Below are 23620 nucleotides of genomic sequence, written 5' to 3' on the forward strand. Positions count from 1 at the left end.
CTTCCACCAAGGCACCTGCAGGTTCCCAAACATTTCTGGGGGGAATGGCCCTAGCCCTCACCCTCTGATCCAACAAGTCCCAGACGTACTCAATGGGATTGAGATCCGGGCTCTTTGCTCGCCATGGCAGAACACTGACATTCCTGACTTGCAAGAAATCACACACAGAACGAGTAGTATGGCTGGTGGCATTGCCATACTGGAGGGTCATGTCAGGATGAGCCTGCAGGAAGGGTACCACATGAGGGAGGAGGATGTCTTCCCTGTAACGCACAGCGTTGAGTTTGCCTGTAATGACAACCAGCTCAGTCCGATAATGTGGTGACATAACGCCCCAGACCATGACGGACCCTCCACCTCCAAATCCATCCGCTCCAGAGTACAGGCCTCGGTGTAACGCTCATTCCCTCAACGATAAATGCGAATCTGACCATCACCCCTGGTGAGACAAAACCGCGACTCGTCAGTGAAGAGCACTTTTTGCCAATCCTGTCGGGTCCACTGACGGTGGGTTTGTGCCCATAGGCGACGTTGTTGCCGGTGATGTCTGGTGAGGACCTGCCTTACAACAGGCCTACAAGCCCTCAGTCCAGCCTCTCTCAGCCTATTGTGGACAGTCTGAGCACTGATGGAGGGATTGTGCGTTCCTGGTGCAACTCGGGCAGTTGTTGTTGCCATCCTGTACCTGTCCCGCAGGTGTGATGTTCGGATGTACCGATCCTGTGCAGGTGTTGTTACACGTGGTCTGCCACTGCGAGGACAATCATCTGTCCATCCTGTCTCCCTGTAATGCTGTCTTAGGCGTCCCACAGTACGGATATTGCAATTTATTGCCCTTGCCACATCTGCAGTCCTCATGCCTCCTTGCAGCATGCCTAAGGCACGTTCACACAGATGAGCAGATGGGCATCTTTCTTCTTGTGTTTTTCAGTCAGTAGAAAGGCCTCTTTAGCGTCCTAGGTTTTCATAACTGTGACCTTAATTGCCTACCGTCTGTAAGCTGTTAGTGTCTTAACGACCATTCCACAGGTGCTTAACAACCGTTCCACAGGGTGCTGAAAAAGGGCTGTTTCTTTTTTTGCTGAGTTTAGAATAATAGTGAAGACATCAAAATTATGAAATAACACATATGGATTCATGTAGTTACCAAAAAAGTGTTAAACATATCAAAATACCTTTTGTCTTGATGACAGCTTTGCGCACTCTTGGCATTATCTCAACCAGCTTCACCTGGAATGCTTTTCCAACAGTCTTGAAGGAGTTCCCACATATGCTGAGCACTTGTTGACTGCTTTTCCTTCACTGCGGTCCAGATCATCCCATACCATCTCAATTGGGTTGAGGTCAGGTGACTGTGGAGGCCAGGTCATCTGATGCAGCACCCCATCACCCCTTCTTGGTTAAAAAGCCCTTACACAGCCTGGAGATGGTGGTCATGCTGGTTAAATGTGCCTTGAATTCTAAATAACTCAGTGTCACCAGCAAAGCACCCCCACACCATCACATCTCCTCCTCCAGGCTTCACAGTGAGAACCACACATGCAGAGATCATCGGTTCACCTATTCTGTGTCTCACAATGACACAGCGGTTGGAACCAAAAATCTAAAATTTGGACTCATCAGACCAAAGGACAGATTTCCACTGGTCTAATGTCCATTACTTGTGTTTCTTGGCCCAGGCAAGTCTCTTCTTATTATTGGTGTCCTTTAATAGTGGTCTCTTTTCAGCAATTCAACCTGATTCATGCAGTCTCCTCTGAACAGTTGATGTTTAGTTGTCTGTTACTTGACCGCTGATGCATTTATTTGGGCTGCAATTGTAGGTGCAGCTAACTCTAATGATTTTATCCTCTGCAGCAGAGGTAACTCTGGGCCTTCCGTTCCTTTGGCGGTCCTCATGAGAGAACGTTTCATCATAGCGCTTGATGATTTTTGCAACTGCACAAACTGACCGTCATGTCTTAAAGTAATGGACTGTCCTTTCTCCTAGTTTATTTGAGCTGTGTGTGCATATATATATATATATATATTTGTTTTAAACACTTTTGGTTACTACATGATTCCAAATGTATTATTTCATAGTTTGATGTCTTCACTATTAATCTACAATGTAGAAAATAGTAAAAATAAAGAAAAACCCTTGAATGAGTAGGTGTGTCGAAATGTTTGACTAGTACTGTGTGTGTGTGTGTGTATGTATATATATATATATATATATATATATATATATATATATATATATATACATATATATATATATATATATATATATATATACATACATACATACATACATACATACATACATACATACATACATACATACTTTGGTTTATAATTAAATATATTGAAAACAAAATGTAAATATGTTTAAAAAAAGAAAGTCACATTGTATCTCCGTTGTTTAATACATTGTGAGAACTGCATTAAATAATGTGAGTGTAAAAGTGCAACTCTTTTCCTTGTTTTCTATTTGATTGTCTATTGATAAGACTGACTGCTTACCAAGTGGCACAGCTCTACTAAACTAGCTGACATGTTAACCTCTGAACAGTGAGATTCACCATGGACACCACATGAAAGTATAGCAGCAGTGCTTCCATTTGGATCCTGGTAGGTTGACTAAATTATGGTTTTATGTACTCACCCAATTAATTTTTTTCTTCTGTACCATCCAATAAGTTTATCCCCTGATGTGCAAGGTCCCATTCTGCTATTTTACCACGTGTTCCATTTTGAAAATGGTTTTCCTAAAATATGTCTGGGAAAGAATGAACTTTTACAGTATGTTCTTTTGTCACTGTTATGGAATCAAAAGTCTTGTGTACCCTTCATTTATTATTTTGCTGCTGTGATACACCTACATTTTTGGAAATGAATGACGCCAAATTTCTACCAGAGCCTCTGCTTGACATTTTCACATTAGGGACACTCAATAGGGAGGGACACACTCTTCTGGGATTTTCGTAGCAGGTTATGAGAGCATTTTCTAACCTTAACCTCAGTCCCCTAGCCTGCTACGAAAAAGTAACTTCTGTACCGAAGTGTAATGAAAATAGCCAATAACTGCAGTTATTAGTTCTGGACAGTGGAGAGTACTCTTGGGCAATTTAAAATATTTAATGTTTTGTTCAGTTTTCTGGGGTCGTGGATTGGCTGTTCTTTGTTTGGGGTCGTATACCATATTTGATTGGCTATCCATGCTGTCACTGAAGTGCGCTATTCATAGTTGGATGATGCGCCCACTAGTTAGGATTTGCTGTGAGTGGAACTAGTGTTGATGCAGGTGTGAACGCGTTTACTTCGTTCTGCTTTTATTGCTGTGTAAGATGAACTTCGAAAACGCCGTCTACATTCTGAAAGACTGTGACATGCACAGTATTATTTAAGGTCATGGGAAACTATATATCGCCGTGATGATTTGTTATGGGTAGAGAGAGCCCCAACAACAACGTGCGGTTTATCTTCGATGTCTCACGGCATTGTTCCGTCTTGACCAGGCATGCAAGGTCCCCTGAGAAGAATATTGAGTTACTGCGAACGCTTGGGCGGTGACCACTAGGATTTAAGAACTGGGAGGAAACGTGTGAAGTTTCTTAAAATGGATATTACAGTGTCAGAGTTGATGGACAACTTCATGGATACCTCGCTCGTGGTGTGGGTAAGTAGCCTAGACTAAATGTAGTGCACTCAGAGCAAGTGATCCATGGCTGAGAATAATTCCGCTGTGTTGGTGTGTCCTAGTAACCTACTGTTAGCCAATGTATTACATTTTGAACGGGTCCGTCTCCTAAATCAGTCCTGGTGATATGTTTCACTTGTTAGTTTTTCTGTTTCTCACATACAGTAGCAGAGTAACTGACTATTGAAGGGATGCATTACCATTATTCCACGAGAAATTCCATCATATGGTGGTGGAAAACGCTATATCAAGCACTGATCCATAATCTCCCATTTCAATTGGGTTGAGATCTGGTGACTGACACAAACTTTAAACACCCTATCCTCGTTTGAGACCCCTTTTTCAAAGTCACTGATATCTACTGGTCATGGCAGCCAAAAGAATGAGCAACTGGGCATTTTTATACATGACCATAAGCATGATTGGACATTAATTGCTTAATTAAGTAACAACACCTGTGTGGAAACCACTGCTTTCAATAAACAGTACCAGTCAAAAGTTTGGACACCTCATTCCAGGGGTTTTCTTTATTTTTACTATTTTCTACGTTGTAGAATAATAGTGAAGACATCAACTATGAAATCATGCAATGGAACCATGTATAACCAAAAAAGTGGTAAACAAATCTAAATATATTTATAGTTGAGATTTTTCAAGGTAGCCACCCTTTACTTTGATGACAGCTTTACACACTCTTGGCATTCTCTCAACCAGCTTCATGAGGTAGTCACCTGGAATGCATTTCAATTAACATGTGTGCCTTGTTTAAAAGTACATTTGTGGAATTTCTTTCCTCAATGTCTTTGATGCAATCAGTTGTGTTGTGACAAGGTAGGGTTGGTATACAGAAGATAGCCCTATTTGGTAAAAGACCAAGTCCATTTTATGGCAAGAACAGCTCCAAATAAACTTAGAGGCGACAGTCCGTTACTTTAAGACATGAAGGTCTATCAGTTTGTGCAGTTGCAAAAACCATCAAGAGCTATGATGAAACTGGCTCTCATGAGAACCGCCACAGGAACAGAAGACCCATAGTTACATCTGCTGCAGTGGATGAATTCATTAGAGTTAACTGCACCTCAGATTGCAGCCCAAATAAATGCTTCAGAGTTCAAGTAACCGACACATCAACAGTCTGTCCCTGGTCTGATGAGTCCAAATTTGAGATTTTTGGTTCCAACTGCCATGTCTTTGTGAGACGTGGAGTAGGTGAACTGATGTTCTCTGCATGTGTGGTTCTCACCATGAAGCATGGAGGAGGAGGTGTGGTGCTGTGGGGATGCTTTGCTGGTGACACTGTCAGTGATTTATTTAGAATTCAAGGCATCCTTAACCAGCATGGCTACCACCTCCAGGCTGTGTAAGGGCTATTAGTCCAAGAAGGAGAGTGGTGGAGTGCTGCATCAGATGACCTGGCATCCACAATCCCAACTAAATTTAGATGGTTTGGGATGAGTTGGACCGCAGTGAAGGAAAAGCAGTCAAGAAGTGCTCAGCATATGTGGGAACTCCTTCAAGACTGTTGTAAAAGACAGGTGAAGCTGGTTGAGAAAATGCCAAGAGTGTGCAAAGCTGTCAAGGCAAAGGGTGGCTACTTTGAAGAATATATAAAATAGTTAGATTACTTGTTAGATATTACCTGCAGTACTTCCCCTGGCTGGACCCTCCTGTTTGGCAAGTCAACTGGACTGGCGGCTGCTTTTTCCTCTAACTTGCTCTCCTACGGTCTTTGTGTTCTCTCACTGGGCTCTGGCATCCTTTCTGCTAGCCCTAACCCACCTTAGACTGATAAGCAGATTCAGGGGCGGAAGGTAGCATAGCAGTTAAGAGCGTGGGCCAGTAACCAAAAGGTCGCTGGTTCAAACTGGTGATGCACCGATGTGACATTTTTGGTCAATAATGATATTTTAAATTTTAGCGGCCTTTTAAGCTTTCTAGTACAGTTAAATAGTTCAAACACACACATGGACGCAGCGGTCTAGGGCACTGCATCTCAGTGCAAGAGGCACCACTACAGTCCCTGGTTCGAAACCAGGCTGTATCACATCCAGCTATGGTTGGGAGTCCTGTAGGGCGGTGCACTATTGGCCCAGCATCGTCCGGGTTTCGGCCGGGGTAGGCCGTCATTGTAAATGAGATTTTGTTCTTAACGGACTTGCCTAGTTAAAAGGTTCCACACCCCACTGACCAAAAGTTATTTTGTCTGCATTTACATTACCAGTAAAACATAATAAAAACCTATTTCTTTCACTACTTGCTTGCTGTTTCGTTGTTCGTTTGTTCAGTCGTTTCATTCTCAACCAGGATTTCATCATACATGTAAAGCAGTGAAGTTTCTGCTCTGTCTGTCCGTGGCCTCTCTTTCTTGATGCACACTGTCACTGTGTCTGTTTCCATCTTGTCCAGCTGTGTAATGAACATTTCACATAAACCCTGTTTCTTGTCTGCATCGAAGTAGCGGTCCTTGTACCTAGCATCGAGCATGGTGGTGACTAGAGGTTAGAGGTCGACCGACTATGATTTTTCGACGCCGATACCGATTATTGGAGGACCAAAAAAGCCGATACCGATGAATCGGCTGATTTTTAAAAGAAAAAAGAAAAAAGAATAATAATAATTTAAAACATTTTTACATTTTATTTTTATTATTATTTTACATTTTATTTGTAATAATGACAATTACAACAATACTGCATTAACACTTATTTTAACTTGATATAAAACATCAATAAAATCAATTTAGCCTCAAATAAATAATGAAATGTTCAATTTGGTTTAAATAATGCAAAAACAAAGTGTTGGAGAAGAAAGTAATATGTGCAATGTAAAAAAGCTAACGTTTGAGAACATATGAAAGCTGGTGGTTCCTTTTAACATGAGTCTTCAATATTCCCAGGTAAGAAGTTTTAGGTTGTAGGAATTATAGGACAATTTCTCTCTATACGATTTGTATTCCAGATACCTTTGACTATTGGATGTTGTTATAGGCACTTTAGTATTGCCAGTGTTACAGTACAGCTTCCGTCCCTCTCATCGCACCTAACTGGGCTCGAACCAGGAACACATTGACAACAGGCACCCTCGAAGCAGCGTTACCCATGCAAGGGGAATAACTACTCCAGGTCTCAGAGCGAGTGACGTTTGAAACCCCGCTAACTCCCGGCTAACTAACTAGCCCCCGCTAACACCCCGCTAACTAGCTAGCCATTTCACATCACATCGTTACACCAGCCTAATCTCGGGAGTTGATATGCTTGAAGTCATAAACAGCTCAATGCTTGAAGCACAGCGATGAGCTGCTGGCAAAACGCACAAAAGTGCTGTTTGAATGAATGCTTATGAGCCTGCTGGTGCCTACCACCGCTCAGTCAGACTGCTCTATCAAATCATAGACTTAGTTATAACATGATAACACACAGAAATATGAGCCTTAGGTCATTAATATGGTCGAATCTGGAAACTACCATCTCGAAAACAAGACGTTTATTCTTTCAGTGAAATACGGAACCGTTCCATATTTTATCTAACGGGTGGCATCCATAAGTCTAAATATTCCTGTTACATTGCACAACCTTCAATGTTATGTCATAATTACGTAAAATTCTGCCAAATTAGGCAGCCCAAACTGTTGCATATACACTGACTCTGCGTGCAATGAATGCAAGAGAAGTGACACAATTTCACCTGGTTAATATTGCCTGCTAACCTGGATTTCTTTTAGAAAAATATACAGGTTTAAAAATATATACTTCTGTGTAATGATTTTAAGAAAGGCATTGATGTTTATTGTTAGGTACAGTCGTGCAACGATTGTGCTTTTTTCGCAAATGTGCTTTTGTTAATACATCCCCCGTTTGGCGAAGTTGGCTGTCTTTTGTTAGGAAGAAATAGTCTTCACAGAGTTCGCAACGAGCCAGGTTAGCAGACAATATTAACTAAATATACAGGTTTAAAAATATATACTTGTGTATTGATTTTAAGAAAGACGTTGACGTTGATGTTTATGGTTAGGTACACATTGGAGCAAGACGGTCCTTTTTCACGAATACGCACCGCATCGATTATATGCAACGCAGGATACGCTAGATAAACTAGTAATATCATCAACCATGTGTAGTTAACTAGTGATTATGATTGTTTTTTATAAGATAAGTTTAATGCTAGCTAGCAACTTACCTTGGCTTCTTACTGCATTTGCGTAACAGGCAGTCACCTCGTGGAGTGCAATGTAATCAGGTGGTTAGAGTGTTGGACTAGTTAACTGTAAGGTTGCAAGATTGAATCGCCGAGCTGACAAGGTAAATATTTGTCGTTCTGCCCCTGAACAAGGCAGTTAACCCACCGTTCCTAGGCCGTCATTGAAAATAAGAATGTGTTCTTAACTGACTTGCCTAGTTAAATAAAGGTGTAAAAATCGGTGTACAAAAATACAGATTTCCGATTGTTATGAAAACTTGAAATCGGTCCTAATTAGTCGGCCATTCTGATTAATCGGTCTACCTCTAGTGGTGACACAGTAAAGGGAGAGTGCCCCTGAATCGCTTGTTCACAGCATGTGTCGGCAGTTTTGTTGAGCAGGCGTTTCAATGCCATGACAGAGGGTATCACGTCTGCTGCAGGCGCAGCTGATGAGCTTATTTCTCAAGTCAGTTGTTCGAATGAAGCTAGCTAGTGTGTTCATGTTTCAAACATGTTCTCAAATGCCGTTGAAATAGCAGCAGCGGTATGGCAACCAGCACATTCATGAGCATGCAATATTTCTTTCCTCAGTACAAAATCCTTGACGACCCACTGTGCTGTCAGACTCGGCATGCTCATGGGGCTGATATCGCTGGTCCAAATGTCAGTCATGAAGCTGATAGCAGTGACGCTATTACTGTGTAACTCCGGAAGGGCAACATCTGAAAAATAGAGCACTTGGTACTGTGTACTGGTGCTCGACCAGTTGGAAAAAGCCAACGTCACCCAAGACAGGGAATGGTTGATTGTCAAGGGCAATGAATTCCATTGTCTTGGCGTTAATGAATTTTGCCTTTTGAGTTGTCTTGCTGAAATTTTCTTACTCTTTCAAATGACTGATCGACTTGTTGACTGGTCGATCCATACAGCAGACATTGTGGGCTAGGTTAGGAATGCTGTGTTGTAAGTGTAGTGCTACATTTTATGTGGTGTCACTACGTCATGAACCTACATAATATAGGTATGCACGTCAGCTTTGACATCAGTTTTGCACATCGCCGTTAAACTAGACATTGTGCCGATGTTGGTGTTTTTAGCTAATATCGTCTGATTCCTATATGCTCACCGATATATCGTGAATGCATTCAGTTGTGCAACTGACTAGGTGTCCCCTTTCCCACCTACAGTACCTCCTGGCTCCTATAGATACAGTTTAAATATCTTTACATGCTCAGTATTTGACAGATAGAGGGTATTGAACTTGCATTGATGGCTGTCAAAGCAGGAAATGTCTGTATTCTTGGAAACTGAAAGTACTAACAACCAGATGTGACCCATCCCTTCATAGTTGAGCTGAGCTCTTAGTAATCAATTCCTGTCTTCCCTCTCTCCTCCCTCTCTGCAGGTGAAGACTTTTGGACCACTGGGCTCTGGCTCAGAGGACAAGCTCTCTATGTTTATGGATCTGGTGGATGGGGTCTTCCTGCACAAAATCATGACACACATGTGAGTGTGTGGCCTCAATCTACCTCCTTTCGTAACCACATCATGGCATGGCTTTCCCTGGTATCTGACTGTGTTCATCCTGGCATGGCTTCCCCTGGTATCTGACTGTTCAGAAACCTTTCCCATGCCTTCATGGCTCACTGACTAGACTCTCACTCACTCGTTTACCTCCTTTCCTGCCCCTCATGAGTCAATGTGATCCTAAAGTCTCTCTTTCTTTCTCTGTCTGTCTCTGTGTCTGTCTGTGCCTCTCTTGCTCTAGATCAGGGGTGTCTAACTCATTTTCCCCCACGGGCCACATTTGGTCTTCAACGTGGTCCAGAAGGTTGAACTAAACTTTGGCAAAACATAGGCCCTCTATCTGTATTTTTTATTTTTTTGATGCTTCCTGACAGTCTAGTCTAGCTGGATTGTCAAGAAACTGTGATGGAAGAAAATGTGTCGAACTTTTTATGAAAATGAAGCTGTTTAGAAATGATAGTGGAGTTATAGTATGAATATAAGTCCATTATCATTTCTACCAGTGGTGAAAATTAGGTACCTTTTCCATACTTGAATAAAAGTAAAGATGCCTTAATAGAAAATGTCTCAAGTGAAAGTTACCCAGTAAAATCCTACTGGAGTCCAAATAAAAAAGTATTTGGTTTTAAAAATACTTAAGTATCAAAAGTTTAAATAATTAGAAATTCCTTATATTAAGGAAACAAGACTGAACTATTTTTTAAAATTACATTTAGGATAGCCAGGGCACACCCCTAACTTCAGACATAATTTACAAACAAAGCATTTGTGTCCGCCAGATCAGATGCAGTAAGGATGACCAGGGATTTTCTCTTTAAGTGTGTGAATTAGACAATTTTCCTGTCCTGCTAAGCATTCAAAATGTAACGAGTACTTTTGGGTGTCAGGGAAAATATATGGAGTAGCAAATATATTATTTTCCTTAGGAATGTTGTGGAGTAAAAGTGGTCAAAAATAGAAATAGTAACCCTCCAAAAATACTTAAGTAGTACTTTAAAGTATTTTTACAACACTGATTTTTACAGTTTATTTGTTCTTTTGTCATTTTTAGGTATATTGATTTAGTTTCTGTCTGTTTGGTTAGGACTAGGAGGCCCTCGCAGCGTCAGAACTTTTGAGCTCAGCGATGAATTGTCTGTCTACTGAAAACAACCATCTCACTGCTGGGGGAAATGTATGTGAATATATTGAAGTATGTATTATTTTTCACATAATGATTATGTGATAGAGAGTCTCCTCTGACACCGAAATGGCTGCTTTTCTGGCAAAACGACTGCCCAGACATTGTCTGACAAAATGATATGGCTCGGGCTTTCTCCAAACCCGTCACAGGTCTCAGGGTTTTGAACCACATCCTGTGCTCTGTAACATCAAAGGGTAGCTATGTATGCCTACTCTGAATTGTAGGCTGAGCCTGTGCAGTCAGTGAACATTCACACTTTGTGTAGAAACTCCCTGTAATGCTGTGACTGTGTCATAGAAGCTTCATTCAACCTGTGAGAAAGTAAATCCAGAAGGTCTGACTCTACTGTTCTCTTGAACTATTGCATTGAACAGCTTGACAGATGTCTTGTTTCCCATTTGACATCTTGAAGTGCAGGTGTATTTATGTTGTTCGGTCTGCTTCCATCACATAAGCCAAGTTCTTTAGTGTTGACACTCTTTACTTCATTGACTTACTTTAAAGTAATCAAGTTCAACAGTTATATTCCAATGATGTGCTCATTTGTTTAGTTTGACTAATTCAAGTGATGGTTTCTGACATGGGCTACCACTTCTCTCTCCTCTCTATTTTAATTACTCTTTTCTTTCCCTCATTCTCTTCTCTCTTCTTTCCCTCATTCTCTTCTCATGCCTAGTGTCTGTCCCTTTGTGTTGTTCCCAGCTGTGCTAACTGGAGAGGCCCCTTCAATTGTCTCAAGGCTTAAAAATCCTTATTTAACCTGTCTGCTCCCCTTCATCTACACTGATTTGAAGGGGATTTACAAGTGACATCAATAAGGGATCATAGACTGACCAGGTGAATCCAGGTGAAAGCTGTCATGGAAAGAGCAGTGGTGACAGTTTTTACATAAACATATCCAGGTGTTAGAATGGCCAAGTCAAAGTCCAGACCTGAATCCAATCGAGAATCTGTGGAAAGGACTGAAAACTGCTGTTCACAAATGCTCTCCATCCAACCTCACTGAGCTCGAGCTGTTTTGCAAGGAGGAATGGGAAAAAATGTCAGTCTCTCGATGTGCAAAACTGATAGAGACATACCCCAAGCGACTTACAGCTGTAATCGCAGCAAAAGGTGGCGCTACAAAGTATTAACTTAAGGGGCTGAATAATTTTGCACGCCCAATTTTTCAGTTTTTGATTTGTTAAAAAAGTTTGAAATATCCAATAAATGTCGTTCCACTTCATGATTGTGTCCCACTTGTTGTTGATTCTTCACAAAAAAAATACAGTTTTATATCTTTATGTTTGAAGCCTGAAATGTGGCAAAAGGTCGCAAAGTTCAAGGGGGCCGAATACTTTCGCAAGGCACTGTATGTGTGTCGATGTTCTCAGCTTTAGATGTACATGAGCGTGTATACTGTATGTGGTTAAAGATCCCTCTGCATCTTTCCAGATATATTCTATTCATCATGGGAATGTTTCTCCACTACTCAAGCATGCTTTGGGCCTGTGTTCTATTGCTGATATAGGATCCGCTTTACCTTCTAGATAATACATAAGATTAGATTGACACGGGAGCACTGAACCTAGATCAGCCCTCCTACTCTGAGGGGCGTTTTGGATACAGACCTTGTGCTGCTTTCCCAGCCGCCCAGTGGGAACTGGAAATGGGCATGGGTCATGTCAGAGAAGGCTGTAAAGGTACAACTAAAGGCAAGCGGTGCACAAGTTGACCTGCATAAAAAAACGGTTCCTTGTTTTTAAACTAGAGCCCTTTCAGAGACATACTGGGCAAAGCTTGGCAGTATTTGCATGGTGTGCCCACAAAACATATGTAAATTAGGTTGGCACAAACAACGCCTATCCAGAGCAGGCCCTCCATGCAGCACAGCCTAGCCAGGAACCGCGGTGCCGTCTGAAATGGACCATTCTGATAATCGGACGATTTTTATTTATTTATTTGTAATAATGACAATTACAACAATACTGAATGAACACTTATTTTAACTTAATATAATACATCAATAAAATCAATTTCGCCTCAAGTAAATAATGAAACCTGTTCAATTTTGTTTAAATAATGCAAAAACAAAGTGTTAGAGAAGAAAGTAAAAGTGCAACATGTTCCATGTAAAATATGTGCCATGTAAGAAAGCTAAAGTTTCAGTTCCTTGCTCAGAACATGAGAACATATGAAAGCTGGTGGTTCCTTTTAACATGAGTCTTCAATATTCCCAGGTAAGGGAATATTGTTGTAGTTATTATAGGAATTATAGGACTATTTTCTCTCTCTACCATTTGTATTTCATTTACCTTTCACTATTGGATGTTCTTATAGGCACTTTAGTATTGCCAGTGTAACAGTATAGCTTCCGTCCCTCTCCTCGCTCCTACCTGGGCTCGAACCGGGAACACCTCAACAACAGCCACCCTCGAAGCAGCGTTACCCATGCAGAGCAAGGGGAACAACTACTCCAAGTCTCAGAGCGAGTGACGCTTGAAACGCTATTAGCGCGTACACCGCTAACTAGCTAGCCATTTCACATCGTTACCAGCCTAATCTCGGGAGTTGATAGGCTTGAAGTCATAAACAGCAGAGCTGCTGGCAAAACTCACGAAAGTGCTGTTTGAATGAATGCTTATGAGCCTGCTGGTGCCTACCATCGCTGTCAGACTGCTCTATGAAATCAGACTTAATTATAACATAATAACACACAGAAATACGAGCCTTAGGTCATTAATATGGTCGAATCTGGAAACTATCATCTTGAAAACAAAACATTTATTCTTTCAGTGGAATACGGAACCGTTCCATATTTTATCTAACGGGTGGCATCCATCAGTCTAAATATTCCTGTTAGATTGCACAACCTTCAATGTTATAATTACGTAAAATTCTGGCAAATTAGTTCGCAATGAGCCAGGCGGCCCAAACTGTTGCATATATCCCGACTCTGCGTGCAATAAACGCAAGATAAGTTAATATTGCCTGCTAACCTGGATTTCTTTTAGCTAAATATGCAGGTTTTAAAATATATGCTTCTGTGTATTGTTTTTAAGAAAGGCATTGATGTTTATTGTTAGGTACACGTTGGAGCAACAACAGTCCTTTTTCGCGAATGCGCACTGCATCGATTATATGCGGCAGGGTAGCCTAGTGGTTAGAGCGTTGGACTAGTAACCGGAAGGTTGCAAGTTGAAATCCCCGAGCTGACAAGGTAAAAATCTGTCGTTCTGCCCCTGAACAGGCAGTTAACCCACTGTTCCTAGGCCGTCATTGAAAATAAGAATTTGTTTTTAACTGACTTGCCTAGTTGGATAAAGGTAAAAAAATATATATTAAAACAATTGCAAAGCAGGACACGCTAGATAACTAGTAATATCATCAACCATGTGTAGTTATAATTAGTGATTATGATTAAGTTTAATGCTAGTGTCGTGTCTTTGGCTATGCCGGATAAAGTGATATGACATGCTGTTCTATAAAATAATTATCACCTGATTGAGCTAATCATGTAAATGTAATTAACTAGAGAGTCGGGGACCACAAAATAATATTTCTAGAGCTGTTATCTTCTGAATAAACTCTTAAAGACCTAGTAATATTTTACATCAATAGCAGTCAATATCAATCGTCATCCTACTTCAGTGTCATCTGAAAGTTGTAAAATCTTATCTGCACGAACCCTTAATTATTTATTTACTAAATACCTAACTAATCACACAGAATTACACATACACATAATTCAATCATAACTTGATTACAAATTACGTCATAAAGGAAAACGTCCCTAGCGGGCGAAACAGATATGACAGCTTGTTACACAAAAGAAAAGGGGCTGGGTTTGAGTGAAGGAACAAAGGCAAAGCTGTGCTATCATAAATACAGTATCTTATGTATTCAAATCAAATTTATTTATATAGCCCTTCGTACATCAGCTGATATCTCAAAGTGCTGTACAGAAACCCAGCCTAAAACCCCAAACAGCAAGCAATGCAGGTGTAGAAGCACGGTATTCTAAATTACTGCGCATTTGGAAAAGGAAAATGCAATACATTTTTACTCTGAGCTGCGCTTCGGTAGGTTGGTGGTAGATGGAAGGCCGTGTTGCCCAACCAAGTCCTTTTGAAGAATGTCTCTGGTGGTCAATTGGATACGTTATAGTAACGTTGTTGTGTGGTAGACGGGATACTTTGTTTGTTCCTTCCTAACCTGCGTTTGCAGCTGCGGTTGCTAACTCAACAGCTAGGAGGTATCACTTCTGTAGTGAATAAGAGTTCAAGGTTCATACCATACGCAACCAAAGCTCACGCTGAGGTTGGCTTCGTTCTGTAGTTATTATCTGAACCATTCTGACATTGGACTGTCCGTCCTACATCCCCTGAACAGGAAGTTATGTTGTCTTCAAGGCTTTATATAGGAAGGGAGAAAAGTGGTGTGTTTCATAGTTTACAACCTCTGTCTCTTCACGTGTGCGGGTCACTGAGTGAGTAGCCCTAACTTATGAATACCCACATCTCACATTTTAGAAGCTAAAATCACATTGTATCCCATCACAAATAATTTCATATTCAAACATTTAAATTGAACAATTCCATGTGAATCTGATAACTCTGATGTGTAGACTTTCCACTGTAGAGTTTGTCATCCTATCATTGATGAGAATGTCTCAGATGACAACCGAACTGACATCATATTCATTAAGTACCACCGCATATGTTCAATTGTTCGGATTACCAGAATATAGTTCATTTCCCCCCACCTACTCATGTTCCCAGAATCTCTGTTAACCAAGGGTTTTGCAAATGTAACCTCAGTAGGGTAGAGAGGAAAAAGGGGGGAAGAGGTATTTATGACTGTCATAAACCTACCCCCCCCAGGCCAACGTCATGACACTAGCTAACAACTTACCTTGGCTTCTTACTGCATTCGTGTAACAGGCGGGCTCCTCGAGGCAGGTGGTTAGAGCGTTGGACTAGTTAACCTTTCTGATCTCCCCATCCCGGATCCGGGATCGTGAATACAGACTCAAGCTCATTACCATAACGCAACGTTAACTATTCATGAAAATCGCAAATGAAATGAAATAAATATGCTAGCTCTCAAGCTTAGCCTTTTGTTAACAACACTGTCATCTCAGATTTTCAAAATATGCTTCTCAACCATTGCAAAACAAGCATTTGTGTAACAGTATTGATGGCTAACGTAGCATTTAGCATTAGCATTCAGCTGGCAACATTTACACAAAAAAACAGAAAAGCATTCAAATAAAATCATTTACCTTTGAAGAACTTCAGATGTTTTCAATGAGGAGACTCTCAGATAGCAAATGTTCAGTTTTTCCTGAAAGATTATTTGTTTAGGACAAATCGCTCCGTTTTCTGCGTCACGTTTAGCTATGAAAAAAACCCCTGTATCCAGGATTGTGTAAATCTATCAGCAAGCTCATTAGCATAACACAACGTTAACTATTTATGAAAATCGCAAATGAAATGAAATTTATTTATTTATTTTATTTTTTTTATTTTACCTTTATTTAACCAGGTAGGCAAGTTGAGAACAAGTTCTCATTTACAATTGCGACCTGGCCAAGATAAAGCAAAGCAGTTCGACAGATACAACAACACAGAGTTACACATGGAGTAAAACAAACATACAGTCAATAATAAAGTATAAACAAGTCTATATACAATGTGAGCAAATGAGGTGAGAAGGGAGGTAAAGGCAAAAAAGGCCATGGTGGCAAGGTAAATACTATATAGCAAGTAAAACACTGGAATGGTAGTAAATATGTATAATAAATATGCCATCTCTCAAGCTTAGCCTTTTGTAAACAACACTGTCATCTCAGATTTTCAAAATATGCTTCTCAACCATAGGAAAACAATCATTTGTGTAAAAGTAGCTAGCTAGCGTTAGCATTTCGCGTTAGCATTTAGCGTTAGCATTAGCGTTAGCATCCAGCACGCAACATTCACAAAAACATAAAAGCCTTCAAATAAAATCATTTACCTTTGAAGAACTTCTGATGTTTTCAATGAGGATACTCTCAGTTAGATAGCAGATGCTCAGTTTTTCCAAAAAGATTCCTTGTGTATTAGAAATAGCTCCGTTTTATACATCACATTTGGCTACCAAAAAAAATCCCCAAATTCAGTCCTCAAAACGCGAACTTTTTTCCAAATTAACTCCATAATATCGACTGAAAACATGGCAAACGTTGTTTAGAATCAATCATCAAGGTGTTTTTCACATATCTCTTCATTGATACATCGTTCTTGGACACATGCTTTCTCCCCTGAATCAAATGGTAAAGTAGAAGCAGCTGGCAATTGCGCACCGAATTCGACGCAGGACACCAGGCGGACACTTGGAAAATGTAGTCTCTTATGGTCAATCTTCCAATGATATGCCTACAAATACGTCACAATGCTGCTAAGACCTTGGGCGAACGACAGAAAGTGTAGGCTCATTCGTTGCGCAATCACAGCCATATAAGGAGAGAATGGAAAACAGAGCTTCAGAAATTCTGCTAATTCCTGGGTGATGCATCATCTTGGTTTTGCCTGTAGAATGAGTTCTGGGGCACTTACAGACAAAATCTTTGCAGATTCTGAAACTTCAGAGTGTTTTCTTTCCAAAACTGTCAAGAATATGCATAGTCGAGCATCTTTTCGTGACAAAATATCGCGCTTAAAACGGGAACGTTTTTTATCCAAAAATGAAATAGCGCCCCTAGAGCTCTAACAGGTTAACCGTAAGGTTGCAAGATTGAATCCCTGAGCTGACAAGGTAAAAATCTGTCGTTCTGCCCCTGAACAAGGCAGTTAACCCACTGTTCCTAGGCCATCATTGAAAATAAGAATGTGTTCTTAACTGACTTGCTTAGTTAAATACAGATTAAATGAAGGTGTCAATTTATTTTTAAAAATCGGCGAAATCGGCTTCCAAAATTACCGATTTCCAATTATGAAACCTTGAAATCGGCCCTAATTAATCGGCCATTCCGATTTAATCGATCGACCTCTACTCACTACCCTCTGGAGAGCCTTACGGTTGTGGGAAGAGCAGTTGCCGTACCAGGCGGTGATACAGCCCGACAGGATGCTCTTGATTGTGCATCTGTAAAAGTTTGAGTGCTTTTGGAGACAAGCCGAATTTCTTCACCCTCCTGAGTTTGAAGAGGTGCTACTGCGCCTTCTTCACCACGCTGTCTGTGTGGGTGGACCAATTCAGTTTGTCCTTGATGTGTACGCCAAGGACCTTAACTTACTACCCTCTCCACTATTGTCTCGTCGATGTGGATAGGGGGGTGCTCCCTCTGCTGTTTCCTGAAGTCCACGATCATCTCGTTTTGTTGACGTTGAGTGTGAGGTTATTTTCCTGACACCACACTCAGAGGGCCAGAATAATACTCAGTGAAGGAAAATCCTGTAGTTTATTTTTTGTTTTTGTGTTTTAAAAAGTTGTTATGAGGTTGTCATGTAATTTCTTGTCTCGTCTTATCCAGAGACCCCAGCCCCACCAACCAGAGAGTGAATAAGAATGTGAACAATGATGTGAACCTACGAATCCAGAACCTCAACATTGTAATCAGGCACGTCAAAAACTACTACCAGGTGAGCCCAGTTCTCTCTCTCCACTTCCCTCCCACTCACCTCACGCACCTTTCCTTTTTTCCTGATCACTTTGAATGGTGCTCACCATATCAAACTGAAAGTATAGCTGCTTACTCACTCACTTGCACCTTGTCCACGGGTAGAGTTAGGAGGTGTGTGTGGTCTTGGTGATCAGACAGCGGTGTGTGTGTGCGTCCTGATCATGGGGATTAGGCCTGGCTGCTGAGTTGTGGTAGTTATCCCTGGAGGAATCGCTTTCTCTCCTTATTGTTTTGTCTGCTGTCCTTCCAGTGATATCTCGATTCTCAAACAACTACTAAAATCAATGTGTTTTCATGACTGAAGATGTTGAAATGTTTGCAATATTTGTGGCGGGTAGGTCCGTCATTAATGAAAATTAGCCTACATCAGAAATCTTTGCATAACTGAAAACAATGGTAGTCTGTTTTACTCATGACCTGTAGTTAAAGTAATCTTGAAAAAGTGAAAGTGTGAGGAAAGGCCTTCTATCTCCATCGTCAGATGAAGACCAGTAGTTTCATAGTGAATCATGATTGCTAGTCTTCCCGAGGAATGGCTTACACTTTCTGGCCACTGTAATTAAGTGGGTGAAATCCACTACACACACACACACACACGGTGAGGCAGAGAAGAGGGACCCATTTGGTTCTTGGTTGACCTCTTTCAACAGCATTCCTCCTTTTGTCTCCTCGGTTTCCCATCTACACTGAACAAAAATATTAGTTAATTTAAGGAAACCAGTCAATTTAAATAAATTCATTAGGCCATAATCTATAGATTTCACATGACTGGGAATACAGATATGCATCTGTTGGTCACAGATACCTTAAAAAAAGTAGGACGTGGACCAGAAAAGCAGTCCTAATCTGGTATGAACACTATTTTTCTCAAGCAGCGCGACACATCTCCTTCACATAGAGTAGATCAAGCTTTTGATTGTGGAATGTTGTCCAGACCTTCAATGGCTGGGCCAAGCTGATGGATATTGGCCGGAACTGGAACACGCTGTCGTACACGTCGCTCCAGAGCATCCCACACATGATGTGGAAGTCCAGGGCTGACGTGGTTGTGAGGCAGGTTGGACGTACTGCTAATAATATTGATAGAGAAATTAAGATGAAGTTCTCTGGCAACAGCTTTGATGGACATTCCTCCAGTCAGCATGCCAATTGCACGCTCCCTCAACTTGACACATCTGTGGCATTGTGTTGTGACAAAACTGCACATTTTAGTGGCCTTTTACTGTCCCCAGCACAAGTTGCACCTGTGTAAGAATCATGCCATTTTAATCAGCTTCTGATATGCCACACCTATCAGGTGGATGGAATGTCTTGGCAAAGGAGAAATAATCACTAACAGGGATGTAAACAAAGTTGTGCACATCATTTGAGAGAAGGTTGTTGTGCATATGGAACATTTTGGGGATCTTTTATTTCAGCTCTTCGAAACATGGGACCAATCCCCCCCCCCCCCCCGTTTCAATACTGGTGCATGATTATGGTCCATTCTAAATCAAAACAAATGTCACATTATTTAGTATAGAGTACCAGTCGTTTGGACTCACCTACTCATTCCATTTAAAAAATAAAAAATAAACATTTTTGTTTGACTATTTTCTACATTGTAGAATAATAGTGAAGACATCAAAACTATGAAATAACACACATGGAATCATGTAGTAACCCAAAAAAGTTTTAAATCAAACTATTTTATATTTGAGTTTCTTCAAGGTAGCCACCCTTTGCCTTGATGCCAGCTTTGCACACTCTTGGTATAAGTCACTCCAGTCCTGTACTGGCTCACGCCGTCCCTGATACACAAACGCCTAATCTCCCCTCATTCAGGTGGGTGAGGACAAGGTTCTTGTTTTAACACCCATCACAGCCTCGTCTGTGAGTGTGCTCGTGATGCATCTCTCCATAAGTTTCAGATGACTGATCTTAAATTGGTCCCAGTGGTGTCCTGTCCTCTACTCTGCCTGATCTGCTTTCACACAAACTCTGTTAACTCCCTTTTGTTGATACATTTCCACTGAGGATTTACCCCAGTGTTTTACCCTAAAGGCTCAGACTTTTCTAGGTGGTTCAGCACCCATGTTTCACTGCACCATGACTTTGGTGGACCTGCTCTGACTTGGAGCCAAGGCAATATAAGTAAATGCCAGCTGTGCAAAAGTGATGTTACCTGTTTTTGTGTTTACGCAGTTAGATAAGGCAGAGTGGAGGACAGGAAACAGCTCCAAATGAACAGAAACAACCTAATTGAACTTTTAACCTCAGGTTCCCATCATATGTCACACAGATCTGATTGTGCTTTACCATGATTCTATATTGACCCTGACATTGATTTATCTATGGCAATCAGCATACTACATAGAATTACCATGGAATGATCATTCAGCTCTCTGGTTGCAGGCCTCTCTTCTTCCATCCCCCCATTTATCACCTTAGGGTGCCTGTGTTAGTTCAGTGAGGTCTGGACAATGATCTGACCACACAAGCGCATGCCCAGAAGGCCTGGGTAGATAAGAAATGGTCACTGCAGAATGGCCTTTTGTATGTGTGCCACCGTCTGAGAGAAACGGTTAGTGGCTGTAACAGGGAGGGTTACTGTTGCTAAGTAAAATGGCTGAGTCCCATATGGCACCCTATTCCCCTATAGTGCACTACTTTTGACCAGAGCCCTATGTAGGGAACAGTGTGCTATTTGGGATGCAGATTAGATCACTCCTCAGTTGTGAAGGATATTGGTAGGAGGGCAGTATAATGACTAATCTCTCAACAACCTATCACTTCTCTATTGAGGTTGTTTGTTAACCATAAATCCAAGGCACCAATCTTGTGTGTGTGCAGGAATGTGTGTATTAGTCACATAGGACCTTTATTTGATAATGAGCCTAGGTTGAGTTAAACCGAAAACTGTTTCACAGCTTTACCAAACACAGCTTCCATCTGACATGCTTATAGAAAGCATGGCCTAGAAGGCAGTGTTGCATTCCCTCACACCAACCCCTAACTATACACTACAAGTGGTGGTGACCTGGCAACTTGACCAAAAAGTAGTATATTTCCCTTTCATCTAGACCCTATGCTGTTATAAATGCTTTAAACTATGCACCGTAAGGATTGATAATACGCTAAAAACACCAGTTCACAAGTTAAAAGGCCAGCCGTGTGTGTGTGTGTGTGTGTGTAGAATGAATGTGACCGTATTTGTGCGTGTGGCAAGGGGTGGGGTCCTCCTTGTGGCATCCCATCCAGGATTAACTAACTATAACTGCCAAATCTAATACAGCATAGGTTTAGACCTAAATCCAGGCTAACGCCTGTCTCGCATTTCCTTGCTTAAGCCACCCAGACTGGGCTGTTGGTGCCTCAATTCCATCCAGAAATGGGAGACAGGCATGTGAAGATATTATGATGACTTGTTCTCATCCCATTGAGCCCTATATACAGTATGCACTGTAGGTCAGACAGCAGGCAAGGCCCCTATTCACTCACAGGGATCATCTGTGTCTGTCACCCTGACTCACCCCTTCTATTCTCTCCCCAAATTAGATTAGCTCCCAAATTACACTCTGTGCTGCACCATAAAGTGTCCTACCAGAACACAGACAATGGGAACACGGCGGGGGGGGGGGTGGCAGCATTTCTTGGTTCCCTCATACTCACCCCAGCTATTGTCTGGAGAGTCAGGCAGTGCCCCCTCACTGTAACATGACTCCATAATTTGAAGTATCAAATCAAACTTTGTCACATGCGCAACAAGTGTAGAGCTTACCGTTAAATTCTTACAAGCCCTTAACCAACAGCTCAGTTCAAGAAGAATTAAAATATTAACTAATAAAATAAATACATGATAAAAAGTAACGAGGCTATATACAGGGGGTACCGGTACCGAGTCAGTGTGCGGGGCATTTGATTAGGATCCCCATTAGCTGTTGCAAAAGCAGCAGCTACTCTTCCTGGGGTCCACACAAAACATAATACAGAACATCAATAGATAAGAGCCGCTCAAAGACAGAAATATATATTTTTAAATTAAGGCACATGTTGCCTACATCAATGCCTACATCAATGCCTACATCAATGCATACACAAACTATCTAGGTCAAGCAGGGGAGAGGCGTTGTGCTGCGAGGTGTTGCTTTGTCTGTTTTTTGAAACCAGGTTTGCTGTTAATTTGAGAAATTAGATGGACGGATATTCCATGCAATAAGGGCTCTATATAATACTGTACGCTTTCTTGAATTTGGTCTGGATTTGGGGACTGAAAAGATGGTTGGATAAGTCTTTGTAAGTTGACTATGCAAATAATTTGGGATTTAACAGTTTCTTATAAAAAGTAGTGATGCAGTCAGTCTCATCAACTCTTAGCAAAGAGAGACTGGCATGCATAGTATTTATATCAGCCCTCTGATTACAATTAAGGAAAAAAACATGCCGCTCTGTTCTGGGCCAGCTGCAGCTTAACTAGGTCTTTCCTTGCAGCACTTGACCACAAGACTGGACAATATCAAGATTAGATTAGACAAAACTAGAGCCTGCAGAACTTACTTTTTGCAATGTGGTGTCAAAAAAAGCAGAGCATCTCTTCATTACGGCCAGACCTCTCCCCATCTTTATAACCATTGAATCTATATATGTTTGACCATTGAAAGTAACGCTAAGTAATTTAGTCTCCTGAACTTGTTCAACAGCCACACCATTCATTACCAAATTCAGCTGAGGTCTAGAACTTAAGGAATGATTTGTACCAAATAAACTCAGCAAAAAAAGAAATGGCCCTTTTTCAGGACCCTGTCTTTCAAAGATATTTTGTAAAAATTCTATTAACTTCACAGATCTTCATTGTAAAGGGTTTATACATGGTTTCCCATTCTTGTTCAAATGAACCATAAACAATTAATGAACATGCACCTGTGGAATGGTCGTGAAGACACTAACAGCTTACAGGCAATTAAGGTCACAGTTATGAAAACTTAGGACACTAAAGAGGTCTTTCTACTGACTGAAAAACACCAAATGAAAGATGCCCAGGGTCCCTGCTAATCTGCGTGAACGTGCCTGAGGCATGAGGACTGCAGATGTGGCCAGGGCAATAAATTGCTATGTCCGTACTGTGAGACGCCTAAGACAGCGCTATGGGGAGACAGAACGGACAGCTGATCGTCCTCGCAGTGGCAGACCATGTGTAACACCATCTGCACAGGATCGGTACATCCGAACATCACACCTGCGGTACAGATACAGGATGGCAACAACAACTGCCCGAGTTACACCAGGAATACACAATCCTTCCATCAGTGCTCAGACTGTCCGCAAAAGGCTGAGAGAGGCTGGACTAAGGGCTTGTAGGCCTGTTGTAAGGCAGGTCTTCACCAGACATCACCGGCAACAACGTCGCCTATGGGCACAAACCCACCTT

At 41.3% G+C, this 23620-nt stretch overlaps 2 protein-coding genes across 2 annotated transcripts in view; one reads left to right on the forward strand and one right to left on the reverse strand.

The window, feature by feature from the left end:
* Positions 1-207: 207 nt before the first annotated feature.
* LOC149972121 (uncharacterized) lies at positions 208-1328 on the reverse strand. The gene is made up of 3 exons (XM_090219326.1): positions 1304-1328; positions 465-917; positions 208-371 (listed from the first exon to the last, which is right to left on the reverse strand). Exons 1-3 carry the CDS (start codon positions 1326-1328, stop codon positions 208-210), a joined length of 642 nt encoding a protein of 213 aa, XP_090075452.1.
* Positions 1329-3221: 1893 nt separating this feature from the next.
* The window catches only part of LOC110505721 (protein Daple), a 101099-nt gene continuing 80700 nt past the window's right edge, over positions 3222-23620 (forward strand). Inside the window, exons 1-3 of the mRNA XM_021585116.3 lie at positions 3222-3661; positions 9267-9367; positions 18064-18172. Coding sequence (XP_021440791.3) covers positions 3602-3661; positions 9267-9367; positions 18064-18172 — 270 coding nt within the window. The 5' untranslated portion in view covers positions 3222-3601. The remainder of the gene's footprint in view (positions 3662-9266; positions 9368-18063; positions 18173-23620) is intronic.

This window comes from Oncorhynchus mykiss, chromosome 25 (assembly GCF_057628025.1).
Source record: "Oncorhynchus mykiss isolate SJ-2025 chromosome 25, ASM5762802v1, whole genome shotgun sequence".
In the NCBI taxonomy this organism is placed as follows: Eukaryota; Metazoa; Chordata; class Actinopteri; order Salmoniformes; family Salmonidae; genus Oncorhynchus; species Oncorhynchus mykiss.